The sequence below is a fragment of the Salmo salar genome, chromosome ssa10, assembly GCF_905237065.1.
Source record: "Salmo salar chromosome ssa10, Ssal_v3.1, whole genome shotgun sequence".
NCBI classification, from domain to species: Eukaryota; Metazoa; Chordata; class Actinopteri; order Salmoniformes; family Salmonidae; genus Salmo; species Salmo salar.
In genome coordinates, this window is record NC_059451.1 from 23,425,404 (window position 1) to 23,450,380 (window position 24,977).

At 40.7% G+C, this 24,977-nt stretch overlaps 3 protein-coding genes across 5 annotated transcripts; 1 reads left to right on the top strand and 2 right to left on the bottom strand.

Moving 5' to 3' along the window:
* The first annotated feature begins 400 nt into the window (after positions 1 to 400).
* Positions 401 to 4,487, top strand: scam4 (Secretory carrier-associated membrane protein 4). Of its 2 annotated transcripts, none has more exon segments than NM_001140861.2 (7): positions 401 to 427; positions 949 to 978; positions 1,676 to 1,804; positions 1,927 to 2,083; positions 2,183 to 2,284; positions 2,578 to 2,695; positions 2,865 to 3,443. In NM_001140861.2, coding segments are annotated over 6 exon segments (696 nt in total). In that variant the 5' UTR covers positions 401 to 427; positions 949 to 971; the 3' UTR covers positions 3,048 to 3,443.
* Positions 4,488 to 6,091: 1,604 nt separating this feature from the next.
* Positions 6,092 to 18,549, bottom strand: LOC106613811 (semaphorin-4E). The gene is made up of 16 exons (XM_014216442.2): positions 18,216 to 18,549; positions 12,589 to 12,988; positions 12,280 to 12,422; positions 12,034 to 12,096; positions 11,779 to 11,877; positions 11,382 to 11,481; positions 10,962 to 11,072; positions 10,534 to 10,685; positions 10,173 to 10,345; positions 9,711 to 9,867; positions 9,329 to 9,551; positions 9,132 to 9,247; positions 8,581 to 8,744; positions 8,410 to 8,462; positions 7,389 to 8,283; positions 6,092 to 7,345 (listed from the first exon to the last, which is right to left on the bottom strand). The coding sequence occupies exons 2-15, from the start codon at positions 12,695 to 12,697 to the stop codon at positions 7,562 to 7,564; spliced, it is 2,385 nt and encodes a 794-aa protein (XP_014071917.1). The 5' UTR covers positions 12,698 to 12,988; positions 18,216 to 18,549; the 3' UTR covers positions 6,092 to 7,345; positions 7,389 to 7,561.
* A 292-nt stretch (positions 18,550 to 18,841) lies between these two features.
* LOC106614013 (transmembrane and immunoglobulin domain-containing protein 2) lies at positions 18,842 to 24,673 on the bottom strand. 2 transcript variants are annotated; one of them, XM_014216904.2, is made up of 5 exons: positions 24,563 to 24,673; positions 23,954 to 24,331; positions 23,738 to 23,782; positions 21,747 to 21,827; positions 18,842 to 19,550 (listed from the first exon to the last, which is right to left on the bottom strand). In XM_014216904.2, exons 1-5 carry the CDS (start codon positions 24,648 to 24,650, stop codon positions 19,264 to 19,266), a joined length of 879 nt encoding a protein of 292 aa, XP_014072379.1. In that variant the 5' UTR covers positions 24,651 to 24,673; the 3' UTR covers positions 18,842 to 19,263. The 2 variants fall into 2 exon arrangements, with proteins under 2 accessions (XP_014072379.1, XP_014072378.1); XM_014216903.2 differs by having other exon boundaries at positions 21,747 to 21,830.
* Positions 24,674 to 24,977: the final 304 nt, after the last annotated feature.

A 24,977-nucleotide genomic window follows, 5' to 3' on the forward strand; every position in this document is an offset into this window, starting at 1 on the left:
CTCTGAAGTCACACGTCTTCCCTCCACGTGCTATATAGGTCCCGGGATCTGTAGTTTCACAATCGAAACAATCGTATTCAAATTTGCCTTGGTGGGACCTGTGTTGAACTACCACTCCCTAAATACAGTGCGGGAGATTATGTTGGACGCGACCCAACGGTTTCCACTACAAGCTAGATAGCACAGACACAAAGTCAACATAGGCCTATATCGTAAAAATATATAAAAACAAAATGTCGCGGTTTGGTCTTAATTTAAGGTTAGGCATAAGGTTAGCAATGTGGTAAAGGTTAGGGTTGAGGTTAGGTTAAACTGTAAAATCTGCTTTTAAGAAGATAGATTGTAGAAATGGGCGGGGTTTATAACTTTGTGGCTGTGGTAGCTAGTGACAACCATCCCGAACCGAACTGGAGTTAGTGGTTTTCAGGTAGGTGCTAGCAAAACATTGAATTACAAGAAAATAAGTTACGCAGTCACTAGCTTTATTTCTTTAACATTGAATCTGCTATCAACCAGTTCATTGTATACACTCGGCAGCTTACCTTTTCATGCCATTTCGCCTGAAGACCGCTAACAAATCATCATCTACATACTGACAGTACTAGCTAATTTAACGTTACTTTAGCTAATTAACGTTAGCTTGCTAATAGGGACAGTTATTCAAACATTTTATTTTACGCGTGGTGTTATATTTTCTTGCCAAATTATAGCTAGCTACTTAACTTAATATAAGAAATGTATCAAAGGTTCGTTTATTATTTAAACTGGGTTTACAAAAAAATGCCCTCCTAGCTAGCCTACCCATATCTAGTAGGGGCACGTATGTTTTGTTGTTGATTAGTTGTAAATTAGACACTGCACGTTCCCAGATAATTATTTATACTTTTTTTTTTTCATAAATTTTTTTATGAGATGTAAAGTACGCCAATTATTTGTATTATGTTGCAGGAAAGGACACACAGGATTTCATAATGACAGGTTTGTATTTAAATGTTTTGCAATTCAATTATGTTCTTCATGAAACATGACATGTACCTGCTACAAGTAATGCATGTGCATGACACAGATTATAAGTGACACACTCAATACTTTTATTCAAATAGCCATACCATACTCAGTAGGGCTGGGAATTGCTAGGGATCTCACGATATATTATCGCGATACATTGGTACCGATACGATGTGTTGCAATTCTCAAGATTCTATATGTATTGCGATTCGATGTTTCAAACGTATTGCTCACCATATGTCTGCTGCAGCTGGACAAGAGGGAGCCATGAGAAAACAAGTTTTGATGACTCATGGAAATAAGTTCTGAAATCAAATTGTCTCCCTATTTAAAAAGAAGATGGAGAAATACTGGAGTTTGGGTGCAGTTACAGCCAACTAGTGCAAAAATAATATTACGATTGTCAAAACAATACGAATTATTGTCAAATAATATCCTGACATGTAACTGTATTTATTAATTTGTTGTATGTTATGGTAATTGAATCATGAATTCTCGTAGTTAAATTGTGGACATAAAGATCAACACTGACCACTTTCACTATTCTATACCTCACCATTTGTTATAATATCGTCTCAAAAAATCAAACATTTCACTGTATTCTTGTTTTCCTGTGCCATCTCTGCACTGACATCCTGTTTTCCCACATGTAATCATCCGTTTTCAGAGCGGGTCAACAACTTCCCACCTCTGCCTAAGTTCCTGCGAATCAAGCCCTGCTTTTACCAGAATGTGGAGGAGGAGATCCCAGCCCCGCACCGACAGCTGGTGCGCAGGGTCTACAACCTCTGGATGTGTGAGTTACACCAACAATCTTTATTGAGTCACACATAGGCCTATTCTGGGAACTGGACTGTGTTTCATTCAATTCTGAGTGAATATGTTCATGTTTTCTGCTGTCTCTGCTTCTCTCTGCAGTGTATTCAGTCACACTGTGTGTGAACGTGGTGTCATGCATAGCTTGGTGGGCAGGAGGGGGAAGTGTAGCCAATTTTGGCCTTTCCCTGCTCTGGCTTCTTCTCTTCAGTCCGTGCAGCTACACATGCTGGTTTAGACCTCTCTACAAGGCCTTTCGGTAAGGTCCACTCAACAAACGTCAAGCCAAACATCTATCATTTTGCACTCCAAATACAATTTTCTTGACTGACTTCATAACTTCCTTTGTCTTTCTTAGGGCTGACAGTTCCTTCAACTTCATGGCCTTTTTCTTCATCTTCTTCCTCCAGTGGGTTCTTGCTCTCATTCAGACTGTGGGCATCTCTGGTTGGGGTGCTTGGTGAGTATGAATATTTTATTTCCTCAAGCCTGGAAAGGACTGTCTAGGACTTTGGCTGCTATATCTGAATGGCTTGTGTTTCACTTACCTCAGGAATATAGAAAAATCTTCAGTTTAAAATCTTCAGTTTGGCAATAAAGATCACCTGTAGGTTATGTATCAATGCCACCTTAATTTTACTCACTGCAGTGTCATGCTGTGATAGGTGAATAACTACAGTTGATGTAATCCAGTATTCATGCCATTGACAAATACTAACCCCACTGCTCCACCACTCTGACGAACCCCCAAAGTGGTTGGATCGCGACAGTGCTGTTTTTCAGCTACAACGTGGGTTCTGCTGTAGTCATGCTATTCTCAGCTCTGCTCTTTACTCTGGTGACTGTATTGATGGGACTGGTTCTCATCAGGGTGAGTCCAGCGCGCACACACACACACACCTGAAAAATGCACGAGCACCTGGAAACACACACACAAACAAGAAAAAATACACAGCCATTTTGACAATTCTCATTGTAGGCAAGGAAATAGAATGAACTTTCATGACAGTATGACTGGTTGGTTTGTCTGCTTCTATCAGGTTCATAGGATGTACCGTGGTGGAGGGGGCAGCTTTGAGCGTGCACAGGAAGAGTGGACCACTGGACTCTGGAAGAGTGCCCCTGTGAGAGAGGCCGGCTTCAATGCTGTCAATGAAACTGGCCCAAGCCTACCCCAATACCCTGCTGCTGTGCCAAGCTACCCAGACAATGGCCCCTGGTAAATAAAACCCTAAGTGGACTCTAGATGGAGACAGAGCACTTTCTTCCATGGCACGCAAGATGGTCCACCACACCACACTAGTACAATCTCACCTTGACACTATATGAAATGCATAGCTGGAATTTAAGTAAGAATGTTATGAAAAAAAAGGCATAATCAGCTGATTTTATTCAGCAGTATTTTGTTTTAGATTTAAGAGGCCACTGTTATAGAGATTGTTTACTGGAGTGGGAAGCTTTTCCAGGGAAACACATCTAAGCCTTATATTGTTGGAAAAATATGTGATGGAGATCCAAAATATGATCCATTACATGTATTATTTTCTACTCTCAATTTGAATCTGTTCCCTCATATTTGAAAGAGCGACTGAAATAAAAAAAATATGATTTTCATTTGTACTTGGAGAGCTAGGGGTCTTTTATATTACAGTAGCAGAATTGATACTGTTCAACAATATTGATATGTCTGAAACAGAAAAGAAGCAAGGTGATTCCAAATAAGTTTTTGGATCAATTTTGGCAGCCATATTCGGTGATCAATTCTTGCCAATACAATACTGTACTTCATGAAAACAACAAAAGCCTTAACACTACTGGACATGACTGAAGGATCAGGGTTCTCCTTGCAGTTGGAAATATGGATGTTTAAATAGTGCATTTTTTATTTAGTGATGAGATGTATTTAGTTTTTTATTGATATCACAAGTGTTTGTTTTTGATACCTTTTCTTCTTGCTTGATCTGCTTTTGCCTTGTTTCTGAAAACTAAATGCGCCTTAATCGTACATGCAGTATTTGCATGTTAATTTTTTTCCCCCCTTGACTGTCGCCTTAAGTACTGCTACTAGACGAAGCCAATGAGAAATGTGCTTAAACGCCACTTATGCTAGATATTGTATCCTTCTTATTCAACCTGAGCCTTTTATCTTTCACTCATCCTGTGCAGTGCACTGATCTTTCTTTGCTTTTGATGGTCAGTGCCCTGTTGTGGAATACCCCTTCTCTAGCCAGTGCTCCAAAACAGCTCATCTCAGTCAGTGTGTTCCAGGCTGGAGCCTGGTGTTTACAATGTGGCTGGGAGAGCAGCAGCCACTGATCTTGAATAGAAAAATAAAAGTTAAATCACATACTCCAGTGTTCCTCTCCAGGGTTAACTACCATAATGAGGTTTATTTTGAGTTTGTTTTGTATGGCTTGTCTGTAATGCATGTCATTCTGTAGTGAATATTTAGAAGACATTCTTGAAAATACTTCAAATGTGTTGCTGCAATGACTAAGCCTAGCACGAACCATCCTGATCTTGCAAGCTTTCATTCTGTTTCGCTACATAGATACTGTGTCCACGTAGTGAAACAGAATGTAAGCTTTCGAGATCAGGATGGGTTGTACGAGACTAGCAATGACTCACCAACTTAAACATTTCAGTAAATATTCTTATTCAGACCTTCTGACTGTTGTTATTCAGCTTCTCTTCCTCATTGACAATTATCACATGACATTGTGTTTACTTCATACTTTAAAGTATGTATTTATTTTCAATAGAATGAAATACAGTACAAAATGCCATACCAATACTGTATTCACAGCTTTCAGTAGATCATAATGGCAGGGACATTATGACAGGCAGACCTCATCTGTCCATCATTGTGTAAAACAAAAACAAACTCCCAGAAGAAAAACAAATTCCAGTGAAATGACTGACATTTGCTATACATTTAAATTTTTGTACATTTATTTTTACCCATACACCACTGAGGACCGTTTTTATATATAGCTTTTCTGCTACATATACATACAGTACCAGTCAAAAGGACAACTCATTCAAGAGTTCCTTTATTTTGACTATTTTCTACATTGTAGAATAATAGACATCAAAACTATGAAACAACACACACGGAATCATGCAGTAACCAAAAAAGTGTTAAATCAAAATATATTTGAGATTCTTCAAAGTAGCCACCCTTTGCCTTTGACAGCTTTGCACACTTGGTATTCTCTCAACCAGCTTCACCGGGAATGCTTTCCCAACAGTCTTGAAGGAGTTCCCACATATGCTGAGCACTTGTTGGCTGCTTTTCCTTCCCTCTGCGGTCCAACTTATCCCAAACATCTCAATTGGGTTGAGGCTGGTGATTGGAGACCAGGTCATCTGATGCAGCACTCCATCACTCTCCTTCTTGGTCAAATATCCCTTACACAGCCTGGAGTTGTTAGGTCATTGTTCTGTTGAAAAACAATTGATAGTCCCACTAAGCGCAAACCAGATGGGATGGCGTATTGCTGCAGAAGGCTGTGGTAGCCATGCTGGTTAAGTGTGCCTTGAATTCTAAATAAATCAGACTGGCACCAGCAAAGCACCCCCACACCTCCATTCTTCACGGTGGGAACCACACATGCAGAGATCATCCGTTCACCTACTCTACGTCACAAAGACACGGCGGTTGGAACCAAAAATCTCAAATTTGGACTCATCAGACCAAAGGACAAATTTCCACCGGTCCATTGCTCATGTTTCTTGGCCCAAGCAAGTCTCTTTATTATTGGTGTCCTTTTAGTAGTGGTTTCTTTGCAGCAATTTGACAATGAAGGCCTGATTCACACAGTCTCCTCTGAACAGTTGATGTTGAGATGTGTCTGTTACTTAAACTCTGAAGCATTTATTTGGGCTGCAATTTCTGAGGCTGGTAACTGTGCTGGTCCTCATGAGAGCCAGTTTCATCATAGCGCTTGATGGTTTTTGTGACTGCACTTGAAAGTTTCAAAGTTCTTGAATTGTTCCCGGATTGACTGACCTTCATGTCTTAAAGTTATGATGGACTGTTGTTTCTCTTTGCTTATTTGAGCTGTTCTTGCCATAATATGGACTTGGTTTTTACCAAATAGGGCTATCTTCTGTATACCTCCCCTACCTTGTCACAACACAACTGATTGGCTCAAATGCATTAAAAGGAAAGAAATTCCACAAATTAACTTAAGGCACACCTGTTAATTGAAATGCATTCCAGGTGACTACTTCATGAAGCTGGTTGAGAGAATGCCAAGAGTGTGCAAAACTGTCATCAAGGCAAAGGGTGGCTACTTTGAAGAACTCAATGTACTTTTATTGTTTAACACTTTTTGGTTACTACATGATTCCATATGTGTTATTTAATAGTTTTGATGTCTTCACTTATTCTACAATGTAGAAAATGTAGAAAATAAAGGAAAACCCTGGAATGAGTAGGTGTCAACTTTTGACTAGTACTGTATATACAAAATATAGGAAAATCACATTTTGACTCCACTGTGCCTTTAAAACAAATACATAATATTTGAAATATACCATAACTATACAAAATATTTAGCACAGTACAGTGAGCACCAACAGTATTGGGACAGTGGCACATTGTTGTTTTGGCTATGCACTCCAGCACTTTGGATTTTAAATGATACAATGGCTGAGGTTGAAGTGCAGAATGTCAGATTAAATTTGAGGGTAATTTTCATCCATCTCGGGTGAACCGTTTAGAAATTACAGAACTTTTTGTACATAGTCAGTCTCTCTCTCTTCCACCTCCACCCCCCATTTTAGGGGACCAAAAGTATTGGGACAAATTCACTTATGTGTATTAAAATAGTCAAAAGTTCAGTATTTGGTCCCATATTCCTAGCACACGATTATTACATCAAGCTTGTGACTGTCGTTCTGCCCCTGAGCAAGGCAGTTAACCCAGTGTTCCCCGGGCGCCAAAGACGTGGATGTTGATTAAGGCAGCCCACCGCACGCACCTCTCTGATTCAGAGGGGTTGGGTTAAATTCGGAAGACATATTTCAGTTGAATGCATTCAGTTGTACAACTGACTAGGTCTTTCCCTTTCTACAAACTTGTAGGATGCATTTGCTGTTTGTTTTGGTAGGGTTTCAGATTATTTTGTGCCCAATAGAAATTAATGATAGATAATGTATTGTCATCTTAGTCACTTTTATTTTAAATAAAAAATGCTTCTGAACACTTCTACATTAATGTGGATGCTACCATGATTACAGATGGTCCTGAAGGAAATTGTGAATAATTATGAGTGAGAAAGTTAGATGCACAAATATCATACCCCCCAAGAAATGCTAACTTCCCCTGTTATTGTAATTGTGAGAGGTGGGTATGATATTTGATTTGTAACTTTCTCATTATTCACAATTCATTCAGGACTATCTGTAGCCACATTAACGTAGAAGTGTTTAGAAACATTCTATTCATATTTACAATAAGTGACTCACAACAATACATTATTTACCATTCATTTCTTATATATATATATATATATATATATATATATATATATATATATATATTTATATATATTTTAAAATAAATTCAACCTGGTGGGAAAATGTTTTTCTGGACAATTCCTAGAAAAATATAAAACATTCCCCTCTATTGCAAGTCCAATGTACAGAGCTTGACATTTCCATAGTGTCCTAAATCAGCTGCCTGGTGAGAGAGAGAGAGCAAACCCCAGAGAATGGTTAACACTCAGGGTCAGATCTCTGACTCGTTGTCAATGTAACCCAACCCATCCATAGTAGAAATGTTGCCTCCCGGAGAAAAGTGGTGCTCCCCATTCCCTTTGAAAGCTACGACAGCGTGATGGTTATTGTTTGCGTTATGACTGGGTGTGGGTCCCAGCAACTTAATCACTGAAGTCCTATTTTGAATGTAGTCAACTGACAGCCTTTTCACCTGGCCCGCACCTGAGTTCTCTGAAGATCTGTTTCTAAAGCTTCTTTTATATAGATTCCAGGCTACTAGACCAAGCAGCATCAGAGAGAGGAGAGCTACCGCCACCTGCAGGCCTACCACCCTGCTGTCTACACTCCATGACTCAGGAGGGAGAGGGGGCTCCAAAGTCTGTGGCACCTCTGGTAGTGGGGTATTGTGGCTATGGGGGGACTCTGTCGTCATCTCACTCGCCTCCTCCACATCCTCTGCCTTAGTGTGGGGCCGCAGTTGATAGACTGCCATAGTCCTGGTGTGTGGTCTGCTTTTCACCTGCTCTACAGACTCACAGGTGTACTGGCCCGCATCGGAGGCAGAGGCATTAAGAATTAGGATTCCTCCGATGTAGATGTAATACTTAGCGTCAGCGTGCAGCTGTTGCCCTAAGAAGAGCCAGTGTACCTGAGCCAGGTTGGAGGCAGGATGGCACGGCAGCTTGATGTTGTTCCCAGGGACTAAGGTGTAGTTCTCTGGCTTCACAGTCTCTGCAACACACATACACAAAAAACGCAATTATTTCTATGTGTATCTACTTGTCAAAGGAAGTGATGACTAGATCTGTTCTTTGTTGGTAATGTGCTGAACATTTCAATATTGTGAAATCAACTTACCTGATTTTGGACATTTTGATATATCACCATCTTTTAGACTTTGAATCATGTTCCTGAAAGACAAATACTCTAATATATCAAGTGTATACTTAAATTCTAACATATAGTAAACACTTGTAATCTTTAAAGTCAGAGGTTACTCTCCAGTGAAAATGCTAGTAGGGAGCGTACGTGTCAGAGGATGAACTGGCCACAGCAGAGCAGATGCCAGTGGAGAGGTCCCATCCACAGTAAGGGTCTCTGCCCAAGACACAGTCCAGACACGACTCATAGTGGCCACAGTCACTCAGAGGCATCTGCACTGCTCCAAAATCTGAGCCTGCATACAACTGACCCTGGGGAAACAAGAATACAAACAAGCAAATACCACATGAGTGTCAGCAGCTCGATGAGTCGGCTCCACTCACTGTTAGTAACAGCAATGACAATGCCATTCTCCTTGAATGCTCTATTGTAAGTGCCAAGGAAATAAAACGTAAATGAGTAACCATCGGTCTGCAGAAGTGCCTGTAGACAACAATAAACTGACATTGATCATGTAAAACCGTTATGTTTACATTGTATGAATTAACTTTATCAGTAAAATGTTGTTTTGCAAAATGCTTTGTAAAATGTTGCTGCACCTTGGGGGTTTAAACCCGAGTTGCCAATAAGAAATTTGAAGAACGCATTTGTTAAATGCGCTATACAAATCAAGTTTGATTGACTTGAGTTAGTGTTACCGTGCTGGAGGAGAGGCGTAGCGTCCGGATAGCCTCTGGGGTCTGGTACAGCTGTATTTCCTCAATGATGAACATCTCCCCAGCATAGTTCACTGCCTTCTGCACATAGCCGTTCTCTGTAAGAAGAGAAGGACACCCATGTCATTGATATCCACTGCCAGAAGAAGTCTGGTTTTGGGGCTGTGTGTGTGCTGTACCTGTGCCGATGAACATGACTGCGTATCTCTCTCCATCAAGAGCTAGCACGTTGTCCACCACCAGGCGTGTGAACATGGCACCTTTTTTGACCAGCAGCGGACCCCCGGTCAGAGGGCGCACGGCCTCGTCCATGAGGGGCCGGTCCCTGATGAACTGCAGGGTCTTGTCTGGCAGGTCCAGGGAGCGCTCCATCCCAAGGGCCCGCGCTGCATTGTTAATGCACTGAAAAACAAAGGATTGATGAGTGGTAATAACTTGATAACACAATGATAATACATTTATTAGTGCTGAGTTAGTAGTTCAAATGTAGAAAAGTTGATAATTTCCTTTTGTGGCCCTAAACCATTTAGAGATTCACAATGATATTAAATTGGGACTTACAGCTCCAGGTCTGGGGGTGGGCACCTCTCCACTGTACATTACCCACTTCACATGGGACGTCTCCACAGTCACTGGCGTCTTAAACTTCCCCTTATTGAACACGTCTCCGATAGCTGACACACTGTACGCACACACTGCAGAGATGTCGGACAAGCTCCTAGCGCAAACACACAGTCAGAAAAACATGTTTGATGTTTTCAAACCACCAGTATATATCATGGTTAGGGCCCTATGTCTTTCCTGACCACGTGATAAATACCCTGGGCCAGAGTTATAGTTAGCCCTCTATTAGCCGGGGCTTTTACCTGGTCAGGTCACATGGTTGGGGAAAACTCCTGGCCCTATGATTATGGTAAACGTGCGTGTAAAGCAACCATTTAAAACAGTGAGAATCTCAGTCCACTTCCTACTGAAACAATGTTACCAACTTTAAAGCCACTGGATTCTACTGAGAATACTCACGACTGGGGAGTGAACACCGCGTAGAAAACACTTTTGCTCCAGTCATCATTTTTGAGTAGGAAGACATCCTGTACAATGGAGGGCAGGCTGGACTCTGGCAGAGAGCAGTCCAGACGAGCCTTCAGGAACGACGTCCACTTCCTCTGGAGCGTCCGCTGGCCGCCCATATCCCCCTACACAGTGTTAGTTCTAGTCAAAAAGTGAATACTTTTGGAGAGAAGGGACACATGCACACACTATACCCTTGCACTGTTTAAACATTGTACACATACTGTCCTTTCTTTATATTTAAAATACCATGTATGGACCAATGAAACTTGTATTTCTTGCAGCTGAAAGTAAATTTCTAGCAAGTTGTTACCTTGCATACACGAGCCACTCGTGACACCATGAGCTTGTTGTAGAAGTCATACTCCATGGCGTTCTCGCTGAAGAACAGGTAGACCTTATCATCATTGCCCTCTGGGTTGTTATTGCTCTCGGGGACAAGGTCCATGTACACAAAGTTGGGTTCTGAAATCAAACCATAATGAGCACTTATTACGCTACCTATCAGGAACTGTTTTACAGGAGTAGTTGAAGTTCAGTTTCATAATTCAAAAACACAGACCTATAGGATCTAGGCTATTATTCAAGGCACAGAGTATGTAAAATGCTATGGATACATTTTACATTCAAAGTTAATCTGCAGGTGTTAGGAGATATGGTGCACAAATGAATAGAATATAAGGCATGGTGTATAGCAGTATACAAGTTTATAACAAGTATGAACAGAGAAGGAGAGCTGACCGTTGAGCCAGGAGCTCTTAAACTCGGTGCGGAGAGCAGAGGAAGAGCTGCGGAGAACCACAGGCTCAGAGCCCAGGAAGTTGATTGAGGTAGCAGAGTACAGGTCATTTCCTGGCAGATCAGAGACATAACAAGAATTACAAGGGGGAAACATAATGGATCTTCAAGCAAAGTAAATAATATTGTAAGTATTTGGAGAATTACAGGTGCAATCTTTAATTTTGCCACTGACAACTCAAAGTAATACAAACACATTGAGCCATAAAGCAGAAAACTTGAACCCAGCCACTTCACTTTACACCCCCCCCCCCTTTGAAACCCCACTTTTTAGTTGGTGCACATTGAACTTCAGTGGATGCACAAGTCTGTCATTGTGTGAGAGCAGATAACCAGAGACAGACAGAGAGGCACAGTACATACCGACCATGATGGAGGAGTATCTCTGGAAGGGATCAAAGGGGCATTTCCCTTTTCCCTCCTCCTGCGCTTCCTCTAGCCTCAGCTGTCCTTCAGAATACGTCTGTCAGGGTCACAAACAAAGCCACTATTTAGTTGTATTCATTCACACTGTTTCAGGGAGTGAGAGGTAGGCATATACTTTATACTAATTCCCAGAGGGCAAAATGTGTTACACTCAGTAGCCACTAACAGTAGAGAGAGAGAAGGAAGGTGTCTGTAGTATGCAAGCATTTCACACTCACTGTAAATATTCAGTGACAACTGCCTGTCTGCAGCAATCACATGATAGCTTCAAACACCAGAGCTATTCTTACAGGAAGATGTCCTAGCTGTCCTGCACTGGCCAAGCTATACTTACCATGTAATCACAGGTGGGGCTGAAAGCATTTGTCCCGCACACATACATTCTGCCATCATCCACTTTATGCAGCGTCCGGATGTAGTTACGGCATTCGATCTGCAAGAGAACAGGGATGAAAAATATAGTCATTTTATGGATTTCAGTGTATTTATCTGGCTCTGTTTGTCATGTCTTCAGTTGGAGTTCAGATAAACAACTCACTTCACATATATCTGTGGGGAGAACTGTTTCATGATTGATGGAGCCACTTACTTCAGCATGTTTCCCTTTGTATGTGCACTCCATCTGTTTCTCCTTGGTGACCCGCCAGTACACCTAACAACAGAGAGCTGCACATCAAAGTATGTTCTAGGTAATGGATTTATGGTTCCAAGACATTGGTATTAGGTCACAGCAGAGTAGTTACAGGAGCCTTTTATTGCAGTCCATTTGTGACTTATAAAATGATGTATGCAAATGATACAGGATAACTGATAGCTAAACAGGATAACTGAATACCCATGACTTCTTGATGGAGATATCATTGATGTCCAGGGCATAGACAGCCTCTCGAGCCCCGAGCAGCAGCAGGCCCAAATCCTCTCGAACCAACATGGTGGAGTAGTTACAAATCCCTTCCTCTCTGAACAGCTTCATATTGTCTAAACAGGAAAGCATTCGAAAACTCAATGATTGCTCTGTATCACAAACTGTGTGTGTGTGTTCATTCACTAGTTATAAGGCCAACTTTTTAATATTTGAGGAAACAGATGCACTCCACTACACCGTTATGAGAAAACAGGGGACAAGTGAGAGTGAGGGACTTACCCTGGTAAAGGACACTCTTCCGTGGGATACAGTTGTGAGTGTTGTATTCACTGAGAGACAGAGGAAGGAACAATCCACAGAAAACACCCAGAGCAGAGAGAGGAGACATGGCGTAGTGCCCAGGTGGGAGGGGGTGTGTGGGAGCACTGCTTAGTACTGCTTACACAATAACACACTGTAGATCAAGGACAGCAGTTCATGTCTCTATAGAGACTCCAGTATTAGTGTTCTGATGGTCGATAGCTATGTTGGTATCAGCCTCCAACATAAACACTTGCCGCTGCTGCTATCTCCTCTGTAGCTCAGGAGAGAATCCATGCTGTCCCAGGTACTGTTGTAGGATGTGGTAGTTCAAACTTCCCAATTCAGGGGATCTTTATGCTGGTCCTGAGGCTCTCATCTAGGGACATGAGAACACAATACATGAGTGAGAGCGACTCAACATAGACGGCATGAAGTAGTCTAAAGACAAAATATAGATCATATTAATTTTATGATCCAACTGGCTAAAAGAAAGAAATTAAGAGGTCTCCACCTCCCTTACTCTCTCTTCCTGTCTGTCTGCCCCCAATGATAAGGACCTGGGTGTGTACCGCTTTCTTCTGATTACCAGGATACTAGCAGCTGGGAATATGCTCAGGTTGGGGCATGCATGCAAATCACACTGATTATCTAATTTAACACTCAGAGGTTCCTGTGATTCACTGGTTTTAATACTTGGGTTGGATCCCTTCTGCTCCTATGACTAGAGCACTTGAGTTTTTCCTTACCATAAGACCTGACCTGACTAGGACAAACCCTGGGCCCTAGTTAAGGGTTCTCCACAGTGATTTCAGTCTACGGAAACAGAGCTCTGTTTGCGTCGAGTTCCAAAAATTCAGCCTCACAAAAGTACTAAGAATTATGTAGAGCGCTACACAAACGACCCTCCGTTGGATCCGTTGTGTAGACTGTGCTTAGACTGTCCTTTAGACTAAACAAGGGCCCATGCAGAGTTTTTCCAAGCCAGGTCACATGCACAAGAAAAACCTAGGGCCCTATCCATGACAGGCAACACAAAACACTGAGGACTAATTTCTTTCGAAGATCAAAAACACAGAAATACTGTTAAATAGACAAAAAAAAAAAAACATGCTGGTTCCTTGTTGTTACTTTAAAAACACAGAAACGAGCTGGTGCATGCTAGCGACTGCTCAACTGTTGGCAGAGCAGGGAGAGCACACATACTTTACGCCTCAGGCGAGGGGGACTACAGTTAAGCACTACAGCTGGTTTGAATGACTACAAGTTGTTATTCACTGTGTTTGACAGATATTTTCAAGCATTGAAGACAAGCAGGAATGCCTACAACAGGGATCATCAACTAAATTCAGCCGCGGGACGACTTTTTAAGTGGACTAGAGGTCGGCCGATTATGATTTTTCAACGCCGATACCGATTATTGGAGGACCCAAAAAAGCCGATGCCGATCAATCGGCCGATTCTTTTTATTTATTTGTAATAATGACAATTACAATACTGAATGAACACTTATTTTAACTTAATACAATACATCAATAAAATCAATTTAGCCTCAAATAAATAATGAAACATGTTCAATTTGATTTAAATAATGCAAAAACAAAGTGTTGGAGAAGAAAGTAAAAGTGCAATATGTGCCATGTAAGAAAGCTAACGTTTAAGTTCCTTGCTCAGAACATGAGAACATATGAAAGCTGGTGGTTCCTTTTAACATGAGTCTTCAATATTCCCGGGTAAGAAGTTTTAGGTTGTAGTTATTATAGGAATTATAGGACTCTCTCTCTCTATACGATTTGTATTTCATATACCTTTGACTATTGGTTGTTCTTATAGGCACTTTAGTATTGCCAGTGTAACAGTAGAGCTTCCGTCGCTCTCGCTCCTACCTGGGCTCAAACCAGGAACACATCGACACAGCCACCCTCGAAGCAGCGTTACCCATGCAGAGCAAGGGGAACAACTACTCCAAGTTTCAGAGCGAGTAACTTTTGAAACGCTATTAGCGCGCACCCCACTAACTAGCTAGCCATTTCACATCGGTTACACCAGCCTAATCTCGGGAGTTGATAGGCTTGAAGTCATAAACAGCGCAATGCTTGAAGCATTGCGAAGAGCTGCTGGCAAACGCACGAAAGTGCTGTTTGAATGAATGCTTACGAGCCTGCTTCTGCCTACCATCACTCAGTCAGACTGCTCTATCAAATCATAGACTTAATTATAACATAATAACACACAGAAATACGGGCCTTAGGTCATTAATATGGTCGAATCCGGAAACTATCATCTCGAAAACAAAATGTTTATTCTTTCAGTGAAATACAGAACCGTTCCGTATTTTATCTAACGGGTGGCATCCATAAGTCTAAATATTCCTGTTACATTGTACAGCCTTCAATGTTATGTCATAATTACGTAAAATTCTGGCAAATTAGTTCGCAACGAGCCAGGCGGCCCAAACTGTTGCATATACCCTGACTCTGCGTGCAATGACCGCAAGAGAAGTGACACAATTTCACCTGGTTAATATTGCCTGCTAACCTGGATTTCTTTTAGCTAAATATACAGGCTTAAAAATATATACTTCTGTGTATTGATTTTAAGAAAGGCATTGATGTTTATGGTTAGGTACAGTCGTGCAACGATTGTGCTTTTTTCGCAAATGCGCTTTTGTTAAATCATCCCCCGTTTGGCAAAGTTGGCTGTCTTTGTTAGGAAGAAATAGTCTTCACACAGTTCGCAACGAGCCAGGCCGCCCAAACTGTTGCATATACCCTGACTCTGTTGCAAGAGAAGTGACAATTTTCCTAGTTAAAAGAAATTGATGTTAGCAGGCAATATTAACTAAATATGCAGGTTTAAAAATATATACTTGTGTATTGATTTTAAGAAAGGCATTGCTGTTTATGGTTTGGTACACGTTGGAGCAACGATAGTCCTTTTTCGCGAATGCGCACCGCATCGATTATATGCAACGCAGGACACGCTAGATAAACTAGTAATATCATCAACCACGTGATTATGATTGATTGATAGTTTTTTTATAAGATAAGTTTAATGGTAGCTAGTAACTTACCTTGGCTTCTTACTGCATTCGCGTAACAGGCAGGCTCTTCGTGGAGTGCAATGTAAGGCAGGTGGTTAGAGCGTTGGACTAGTTAATTGTAAGGTTGCAAGATTGAATCCCCGAGCTGACAAGGTAAAAATCTGTCGTTCTGCCCCTGAACAAGGCATTTAACCCACCGTTCCTAGGACGTCATTGAAAATAAGAATGTGTTCTTAACTGACTTGCCTAGTTAAATAAAGGTGTTAAAAAAAAATAATTATCAGCCAAATCGGTGTCCAAAAATACCGATGTCCGATTGTTATGAAAACCTCGGCCCCAATTCTTTTTCTAAATCCATTTTGAATTCAGGCTGTAACAACAAAATGTGGAATAAGTAAAACGGTTTGAATATTTTATGAAGGCACTGTATATAGCGACAATGACATTGACATTCATTGAGTGTCAACACTATTGGCCTAGAGGGAGAAAAGTTGGAAAGGATTAGGGTTCAAAGGCCACCTGTAAAAAGCAGGAAAGTCTTAAGTGAGAAGAGATGTGGAGGTGATCAGACAATTTCAGCCAGAAAAGGTTTACAGGAATCCAACAGGGGTCAAGACCGCCACGCTCTCTAAACAGTTCTGGAGTCTCCTGTCATTAAGATATTTTTAGTCGTGGATATTAAGTTCAATCACCTCTGGCATAGTTCAAAATGTAGCGCTCCACTAGAGTAGGCAAAGGGAATCCAAATGTGTACTTTGTGGCAGGCCTGCTATGGCAGCCCCCAGAATACTAAAACCCAAATTTGTACTGACACTCCAATTTCATAATCTGGAGATTGATTTGGTGCAGATGGTCTGAGAATAGGGCCTGGGCCTTAGTGCTTCTACATTTGACTTGAGCAAAAATGCCCTGTGCTAATCTGTAGGCTACTGCTGCCCAGAATTGAGTTGTACTGTAACTGATTTACCAGAGCAGTGAATGGCAGTGACAGTGTGTTCCATGGGGCTGGGTTTGAACAGGAAACTGGGAGTTCACCACTGACACTCCTTGTGTCATAGCCACTGTTGTGAAACACCATTGTGTGGAAAACACACGCCCAGTTCAGGACAAGGTTATGTTTCACTAGCTCAGATTACTAAAATAAATAATTTTATCAAGATGACAATAGGCCACCAGATGTGTTATTAGGATGAGAAAGTTAATTAGCTGGAATAATACAACTAATTGCAAAACTTTTTTTCCATGAATGGGGTTATGAATGACCAGGGTTATGAATAGTGAGATCAGCCACTGGGGACTTCATATAGGCTATAACAATTTATGATACAATGTTTTATTCAATGACTTGAGTATAAACAGACAACCTTTTATTTACTAGGCCCTGTTCTAACAAATTGAGCACAATCAGTGAAACATGCATGGCTAGGCTGCCTACACAAACACATCATGGGCAAGTCTCAGCAGGAGCTGGGAGACAAAGGAAAATATGAACTCCTCCAAATCTCAGACTGCTCACAGAGGCTCCTCCTTACGGTTTCATGGGAATACCCAACTTCTGCCAACTGACACATTGACTATTTAATTGACCAGGTCCCACTTTGCCACTAGGAATATCGGCATACAAGGCTGGTCATGTCCAATGTGTTTCCACTGGTAAAATCAATCCCTATTGATTTAGAGAATTTACACAAATGTTTCCTGCCTCTGAGCTGTTATGCAGCGTACCAATTGCACTGGGATTTGACATTGTGTGTCAAATCCCAGTGCAATTGTCTGTCGATAATACACAACAATGACAACATGTTCATTAATCTCTTCTGGACAGATTAAATAAACATAGAGCATTCTACCAATTATGCAATATGTTTAATGGGTTATTTACATATTCATTGACATAAACCCATTTCCCTATTACAATGTAAACAATCTTTAAATAAATTGAAAATATAGCTTATTGTTCAGATATTTAATGTCAGTCTGTGTTGATGACGTCTTTGGGAGAATAGATTAAAAACAATGGACAGCTAGTCAAAAATAGGTCCCATATAATACATGATTGAAAGCACTTCTCTTATAATTAATAGGACAAGTTGCATAATTATCTTTAGGACAGCTGGTCAATGTTTCTGACTTGACTGTGATGCAGCTGCTGATTCAACCTCACACCTGGACTATGTCATAAATCCGATGTAAAATATTACATTCCTGATTCTGATAAAGACATTGAAGTAATGACAGGTGAGTTATAAAAAGGACGTGCTATAACACTACTTTATTCGGGCTAAAATTGAAGTTTATTGAATTATTACTGATTAGGACAGGTAAAATTAAATCACTAACGTTACACATTAAAACTAGCCAAAAGTGTCCACTAAAAGGAGTGCATGATTTTTATAATAATCTTGTTACACCACTTTACCTGCTACCAAGGTTGCTGGCTAGTTAGCTTGCTAACGTTAGTTGAAAATAATTTCACTAGTTACAAATTGACCTCACCCATGAAGAACAACCCAACAAATGCTGCTCGCGAAAATTCGAATACGAATAGGCCTACATGACTTACCTGTAACAGTTATATTTATTTTCAGTCTACACCGTTAGAAATTGATCCAAAGTATCTTCCATTTGACATCGATATTATTTTTCGGCTCCACCTGTAACGTTTGCTGGCTAGTGTGCACGTTAGCGCGATAATCCCATGAAGTTCGTCTCTACCAATGCCACATTCAAAACAACTGGGAACTCGGAAATCTCCACTTCCTACTACAGTGCATTCAAGACAACTGGGGAAAAAAAGAACTCTGACTGGGCAAAATCTTTTGAATGGTCATCCAACACGGAATTCCAAGCCGGAAACTCGGGCATATTTGAAGAACTCCGACTTCCGACCTGAAGGTCACAGTTCCCACTTGTCCTGAAAGCACCACAAGTACCTAGCTGGGGCACGGTATCACGTGACCATGTTTTTACATTTTCGAAGGATGGACGTTGATTGACTGATACATTAGACCGATACATTTGCTCTGTTTTTAGGATGGTACCTTTGAAGTGGTTGTCTAGTAGGCTATCATTTTAAAGACTTTGTCTAAAACGAACTTGATGTATGTTTTTGTCCTTGCATACATGTATAGAACAATTACCAGTCACATAGTATTTGTTCACAATTCTGACACTACAATTGCAAGAAAATATTGAATATGGAATTTTATTAATGCACTATTAACAGCTGTAGATATTTCCTTCAAGCCCACAGTGTGTTGCCCAGTCTTTTTACAAAGGCTACTGATACAACATACTGTACATTCCAGAAAATAGCACTTATTTTCCTTATTGCTAAATTACGCTTTATAGAATTTGGGGAACTTTAAATGACCCTGAGAATAATATTTACACAACAATAATGTCTCTGAATTTAGTAGACTACCATGGCATGCCAATTGCTGGAGAAGTAATCAACAGGTGTCCCTGAAAAAAACATGCTAAAGTGATAGCTCATGTAATAGGACAGGATAGGACCAAGTCAGACTACACTCACAACACACGAGATAACGAATTACTTGCTGACATAGTTTCAGTAGAGGAAATATGATTAATTGGAATCATAAAAAGTCTCAGGGTTTTGGGCTGAATTTGTTGTCATGGGCTGTGGCTGGAGTTGGGATTGTAAGGTGTTTGCCTTCATGGACCCTGGGTGGGTTTGGGGTCCTGAAGAGTTGTCTGTCATTTGCCCTGGCTGGAGTTGGCGTCCTGAGATGTTCGCTGTAATGGGCTGTGGGTGGGGTCCTGGTGTGTTTTAAAGGAGAAGGAATCTTCTGGTTGTCCATCTGTATTCCTGGATGCGGAGAGGGCTGTTTTATTGCAGATCTTGGTGGAGGCATATTCGAATAGATAGGATTTTCTGGAAATACACAAGAAGAAAAAAATACTCCAAAGTCATTGTCACACCAACAAATATTCACATCTGATTAACTGTCCTTGCTCAGCAGCCTGCACTGTCAAGAAGGTAGTAGACTGGGCAGAAAGGACAAGACACAGCTGAGAAGCTGCAAAGAATTAACCTGAGACGTTCACCTATCCTCCCTCGCTCTGTCTCAGAGCTTCTAACCACATACCACCTGCTCTCTCATTCAACACACAAAGAGCAGACCTCACTTTGTGCAAATTAGCTGCTCTGTAAATGAGTGCACCAGGCTTGCTGTTTTTTCATGTCTCTCTCTCTCTCTCTCTCTCTCTCTCTCTCTCTCTCTCCCTCTCTCAGTGCTATGATACAGTTGAAGTTGGAAGTTTACATACACTTAGGTGGGAGTCATTAAAACTCGTTTTTCAACCACTCCACAAATTTCTTGTTAACAAACTACAGCTTTGGCAAGTTGGTTAGGACATCTACTTTGTGCATGACACAAGTAATTTTTCCAACAAATGTTTACAGACAGATTAACACACTTATAACTCACTGTATCACAATTCCAGTGGGTCAGAAGTTTACATACACTAAGTTGACTGTGCCTTTAAACAGCTTGGAGAATTCCAGAAAATGATGTTGTGGCTTTAGAAGCTTCTGATAAGCTAATTGACATCATTTGAGTCAATTGGAGGTGTACCTGTGGATGTATTTCAAGGCCTACCTTCAAACTTAGTGCCTCTTTGATTGACATCATGGGAAAATCAAAAGAAATCAGCCAAGACCTCAGAAAAAAAAATTGTAGACCTCCACATGTCTGGTTCATCGTTGGGAGCAATTTCCTAACGCCTGAAGGTACCACGTTCATCTGTACAAACAATAGTACGCAAGTACAAACACCATGGGACCACGCAGCTGTCATACCGCTCAGGAAGGAGACGTGTTCTGTCTCCTAGAGATGAACGTACTTTGGTGCGAAAAGTGCAAATCAATCCCAGAACAATAGCAAAGGACCTTGTATCTATATCCACAGTCAAAATAGTCCTATATCGACATAACCTGAAAGGCCGCTCAGCAAGGAAGAAGCCACTGCTCCAAAACTGCCATAAAAAAGCCAGACTACGGTTTGCAACTGCACATGGGGACAAAGATCGTACTTTTTGGAGAAATGTCCTCTGGTCTGATGAAACAAAAATAGAATTGTTTGGCCATAATGACCATCGTTATGTTTGGAGTTAAAAGGGGGAGGCTTGCAAGCCGAAGAACACCATCCCAACCGTGAAGCCTGGGGGTGGCAGTATCATGTTGTGGGGGTGCTTTGCTGCAGGAGAGACTGGTGCACTTCACAAAATAGATGGCATCATGACGAAGGAAAATTATGTGGATATATTGAAGCAACATCTCAAGACATCAGTCAGGAAGTTAAAGCTTGGTCGCAAATGGGTCTTCCAAATGGACAATGACTCCAAGCATACTTCCAAAGTGGTGCAAAATGGCTTAAGGACAACAAAGTCAAAGTATTGGAGTGGCCATCACAAAGCCCCGACCTCAATCCCATAGAAAATCTGTGGGCAGAACTGAAAAAGCGTGTGCGAGCAAGGAGGCCTACAAACCTGACTCAGTTACACCAGCTCTGTCAGGAGGAATGGGCCAAAATCCCCCCAACTTATTGTGGGAAGCTTGTGGAAGGCTACCCGAAACGTTTGACCCAAGTTAAAGGCAATGCTACCAAATACTGATTGAGTGTATGTACACTTCTGACCCACTGGGAATGTGATGAAATAAATAAAAGCTGAAATAAATAATTCTCTCTGCTATTATTCTGAATGTTCACATTCTTAAAATAAAGTGGTAATCCTAACTGACCTAAAACAGGGAATTTTTACTAGGATTAAATGTCAGGAATTGTGAAAAACTGAGTTTAAATGTATTTGGCTAAGGTATGTAAGCTTCCGACTTCAACTGTATATATATTACAGAGCTTTCTTTCATCTGTTTCATATGCATTTCACTACACTCGCAATAACATCTGCTTAACATGTGCCTGTGACCAATAAAATGTGATTTGATTTGATCAACGTCCCCCTCTACAAACTACTCCTCTCTGCTTTAGGTCACAAGATCTGGTTTGAAATTAAATTCAAAATATGTATACTAGGTAAATATATTTTTGGAACAAAAACTGTCTTGTACCTCTGCTCTTGCATCTCCTTCGTTGTAGTAAGATCCAGATGAGCACTAGCAGTGTGACAGGTATGGCACTCGCTGCTCCCACTGCTACCCACAGCCACCAGTGTACAAGCAGACCCCGATTGGAAGGACGAGTCAGAGTTATTGATTGGAGGGTGAGGAGGGGGTAAACAGCAGTTATTTCGTTCGACATCTTCTCACCCACAAACACACACTAGTGGTGTGCAGGTCAGCTGTTTGTTCACCCTTACCCATCCGCAATAGCTAATAACCCATCCGCAACGGCCCAACTATATGTAAAGTGAAAATCTGAGGCCCGCACACGATCCTAACCCGCTAATATAGAAAATGCGCTGTCAAAGATGGCAGATTTTGTTTTTTACAGGAGGTGCCAGATTTTATTGCCTGATTTAGATAGGTTTCTGCTTATAATTTCTGACATTTTGGTAGATTATTTGTTAGTCAACTTCTCTTCTGTCATTATATGCTGCCCTAGAAGACTAAATAAACCCTTGCTCACCAGAATAATGTCATAAATAGATAGAATGAATGCTTCTAGTCAATCTGGTCTGAGAACATTTTTATACTTTTTTGTACATAAATCCGAGACAGTCCATTTAGTAGGATATGTTACATTTCTTATGGATGTATTATTTTGTGGATGTCCATCACCCATTTCGTATATGTTACGAATTATAATTCATATTATATGTTACGAATTTGAAAAACGTACAATATGTTATGAATTTGCAAAACGTAGTATATGTTACAATTTGCAAAACATATATGTTATGGATTCTAGCTACGTGGCTAGGTGGCTAACATTAGCTAGCTGGCTAACATTAGCAAGTCTAGGGGTTAGGGTTAAGGTTAGTGTTAAGCGTAGGAGTTAGGCTAATTGGTTATGGTTAGGGTTAGGGGAAGGGGAAGGGTTAGCTAAAAGGGTTCAAGTTAGGGTTAGGGGAAGGGTTAGCTAAAAGGGTTAAGGTTAGGGGAAGTGTTAGCTAACATGCTAAATAGTTGCAAAGTAGCAAAAAAGTAGTATGTAGTTGCAAAGTTGCTAATTAGCTAAAATTCTAAAGATGTCCGTGATGAGATTCAAACTTGGAACCTTTGAGTTGCTAGACGTTTGCATTATACAAAAGGTTGTGAGTTTGAATCTCATCACGGACAACTTTAGCATGTTAGCTAACCCTAACCTTAACCCTTTTAGCTAACCCTTCCCCTCCCAACTTTTGTTTTTGCCTTAAGTAACTACACCTCTTATGTAACCATACCAAATGTAACATATCATACTCATTTGAGTGTCCCAGATTTACATTTACTATGTTATGTCAAGTCTATGAGTCCAGGCTGATCTAGTTGACATCAGCAAAGTTCTCTGTGATCTCTGCTTCTTTCAAGGAGCAAAGATGGTTAGGGACCAGGAAGAAAATGCAATTACAAAAAAAACTAAAAAACAGTCTTGTGACTGTCAAATTTGTATAGCACATCACAACCATCACACAATCATCACATAACATGCTATTATCCTCTTTTACCACTTCACCAAATCTTTCCCAAACATTTATTTTCTGGCCCTCCCATCTCTGTATTTAAAATTTTCCACTTCGCAGCTTTTCTCTTACTGAATTAAACTTTTTTTTAGCCTTGATGGATCGAAGTTAACTTTTTCTGCCTGTTCCCAAAAGCATTTGGCGATTGGCATGTAGGCTATTTCACGTATACAATTAGTTTCTAAAGCTTAGGCTTATGCACTAATGCCAGATACCCTAAAATAATGAAATAAAAGCCTCAATGTAACCTACAGATAAAAATTGCACAATAATTATACATTTATGGATTTTGAAGGTATTGTTTTCTCTTTATTCAACCCGGCCAATATTTTATGACCCTAAATCTGCCCGCGATGACTGCAGGTTATGAGTCAACCTGCGCATCACACACACACGCACATACACACAGTGAAAACGCCTATGGTTTGGAAGATTTACCTGTCATCAAAGGAGTATAAGTGGTACTTTTCATCTGGTTGTCCGCTGCAATAGAAAGACCATAATGAGGTTTTTTGAATATTTACAGTATATCATTCAGTAACAATAGTAGTGCTGCCACTGACGATACTGTTGTAAGACTCATCATCATAACATTTCTAAACATTTCACAGAGACTGATGAATGAGATAAAAATGGATTCCCTTTTCTACTTACATATATTAACTTGAGTTCCATTGCTGCATGCTTGTTGAAGGACGGGAATCTCTACTGAGACATGGCAAAAGTACCATCCACTGTTATTGTGTGTAACATCTTTAAGAATTAATCTGGACCAACTCTTTCTAGATTCTTTAGATTCATGACCCCCAGCACCCAGCTTCACAGTTTTGTCAGCCGAATGGGTACTGCTGTACAGCAGTGTATTGGAGCTGCAGCTTGAGTGGCCAGTTGGGCTGAAATACCAGTTCACCTTGACACGAGTTTGGGGCATAAAACTGCAGTTCAGGGTAAGAGAGGAACCAAGATGAACTTCCACTGTCCTTGGTGGCTGATCCAGGATCACAGTGCTCAGACGAGGCTTCACCAACGTTCCTGTCGCAAGAGAATGCACACAATTGAGAGATGAGTTGTTTGATTATTTAGAAGCAAACAAGAGATTGTGTGAGTACAGATCAGGGAAAAAGCAAAGGAAAATCAATGAGCTATGAATATAATTGCAAAAAGCAAATGCAAATGTTTGTATGACCATAAAGGTTAAATAAATATATAGTCAAATTTAAACCATGTATTGATGAGTTGAAGAGCAAGGAATAGTAATCCTACCTATAAGAAACAGCAAGAGGGTTACTTTTATCCATATGTCCATTTTATGGCTTAATGGTGGGCTTCTTAGTCTGTCCCCACATGTCATAGCTACAGTACCTTCCTGAGTGAGATGAGGAAGGACTCTATATGTGTGGGTGGAAGGAAGTGCTCAACATTTACCACATACTGAAACCAGACATTGAGGGGTGATGGGGGATGCATATATAACTACAAAGAGTGGTAGACTACATTAAAAACAACATTTGCTGAGTTACTAAACTCTACACACATAGTTGTCTTGCAGTCACATGTGTCCTCAAACGCTGTAGGTGTGCACTGGGCAATTTAAGGGCATGTTGTAAGTATGGCTCAGAGAAACTGGAAGGGCTTCCGAGAGTTTTGGGGTTTTGGTCCAACCGTGTCAACTCACTTC

What these genes read in the sequence shown, in the direction of transcription:
- LOC106614013 (XM_014216903.2), bottom strand. Translation starts at nt 24,650, where the DNA reads ATGACATGTGGGGACAGACTAAGAAGCCCACCATTAAGCCATAAAATG. An exon ending in CCTCTTGCTGTTTCTTATAG is followed by an intron (nt 24,332 to 24,562) that starts GTAGGATTACTA and finishes CTCTTGCGACAG; the next exon opens with GAACGTTGGTGAAGCCTCGT. An exon ending in TTATACTCCTTTGATGACAG is followed by an intron (nt 21,831 to 23,737) that starts GTAAATCTTCCA and finishes GGCTGTGGGTAG; the next exon opens with CAGTGGGAGCAGCGAGTGCC.
- scam4 (XM_014215730.2), top strand. An exon ending in CCTCTCTACAAGGCCTTTCG is followed by an intron (nt 2,084 to 2,182) that starts GTAAGGTCCACT and finishes TGTCTTTCTTAG; the next exon opens with GGCTGACAGTTCCTTCAACT. An exon ending in TGGGACTGGTTCTCATCAGG is followed by an intron (nt 2,696 to 2,864) that starts GTGAGTCCAGCG and finishes TGCTTCTATCAG; the next exon opens with GTTCATAGGATGTACCGTGG.
- LOC106613811 (XM_014216442.2), bottom strand. Translation starts at nt 12,697, where the DNA reads ATGTCTCCTCTCTCTGCTCTGGGTGTTTTCTGTGGATTGTTCCTTCCT. An exon ending in CCACCCCCAGACCTGGAGCT is followed by an intron (nt 9,552 to 9,710) that starts GTAAGTCCCAAT and finishes TTTGTTTTTCAG; the next exon opens with TGCATTAACAATGCAGCGCG. An exon ending in ATCAAAATGTCCAAAATCAG is followed by an intron (nt 8,284 to 8,409) that starts GTAAGTTGATTT and finishes TGTGTGTTGCAG; the next exon opens with AGACTGTGAAGCCAGAGAAC.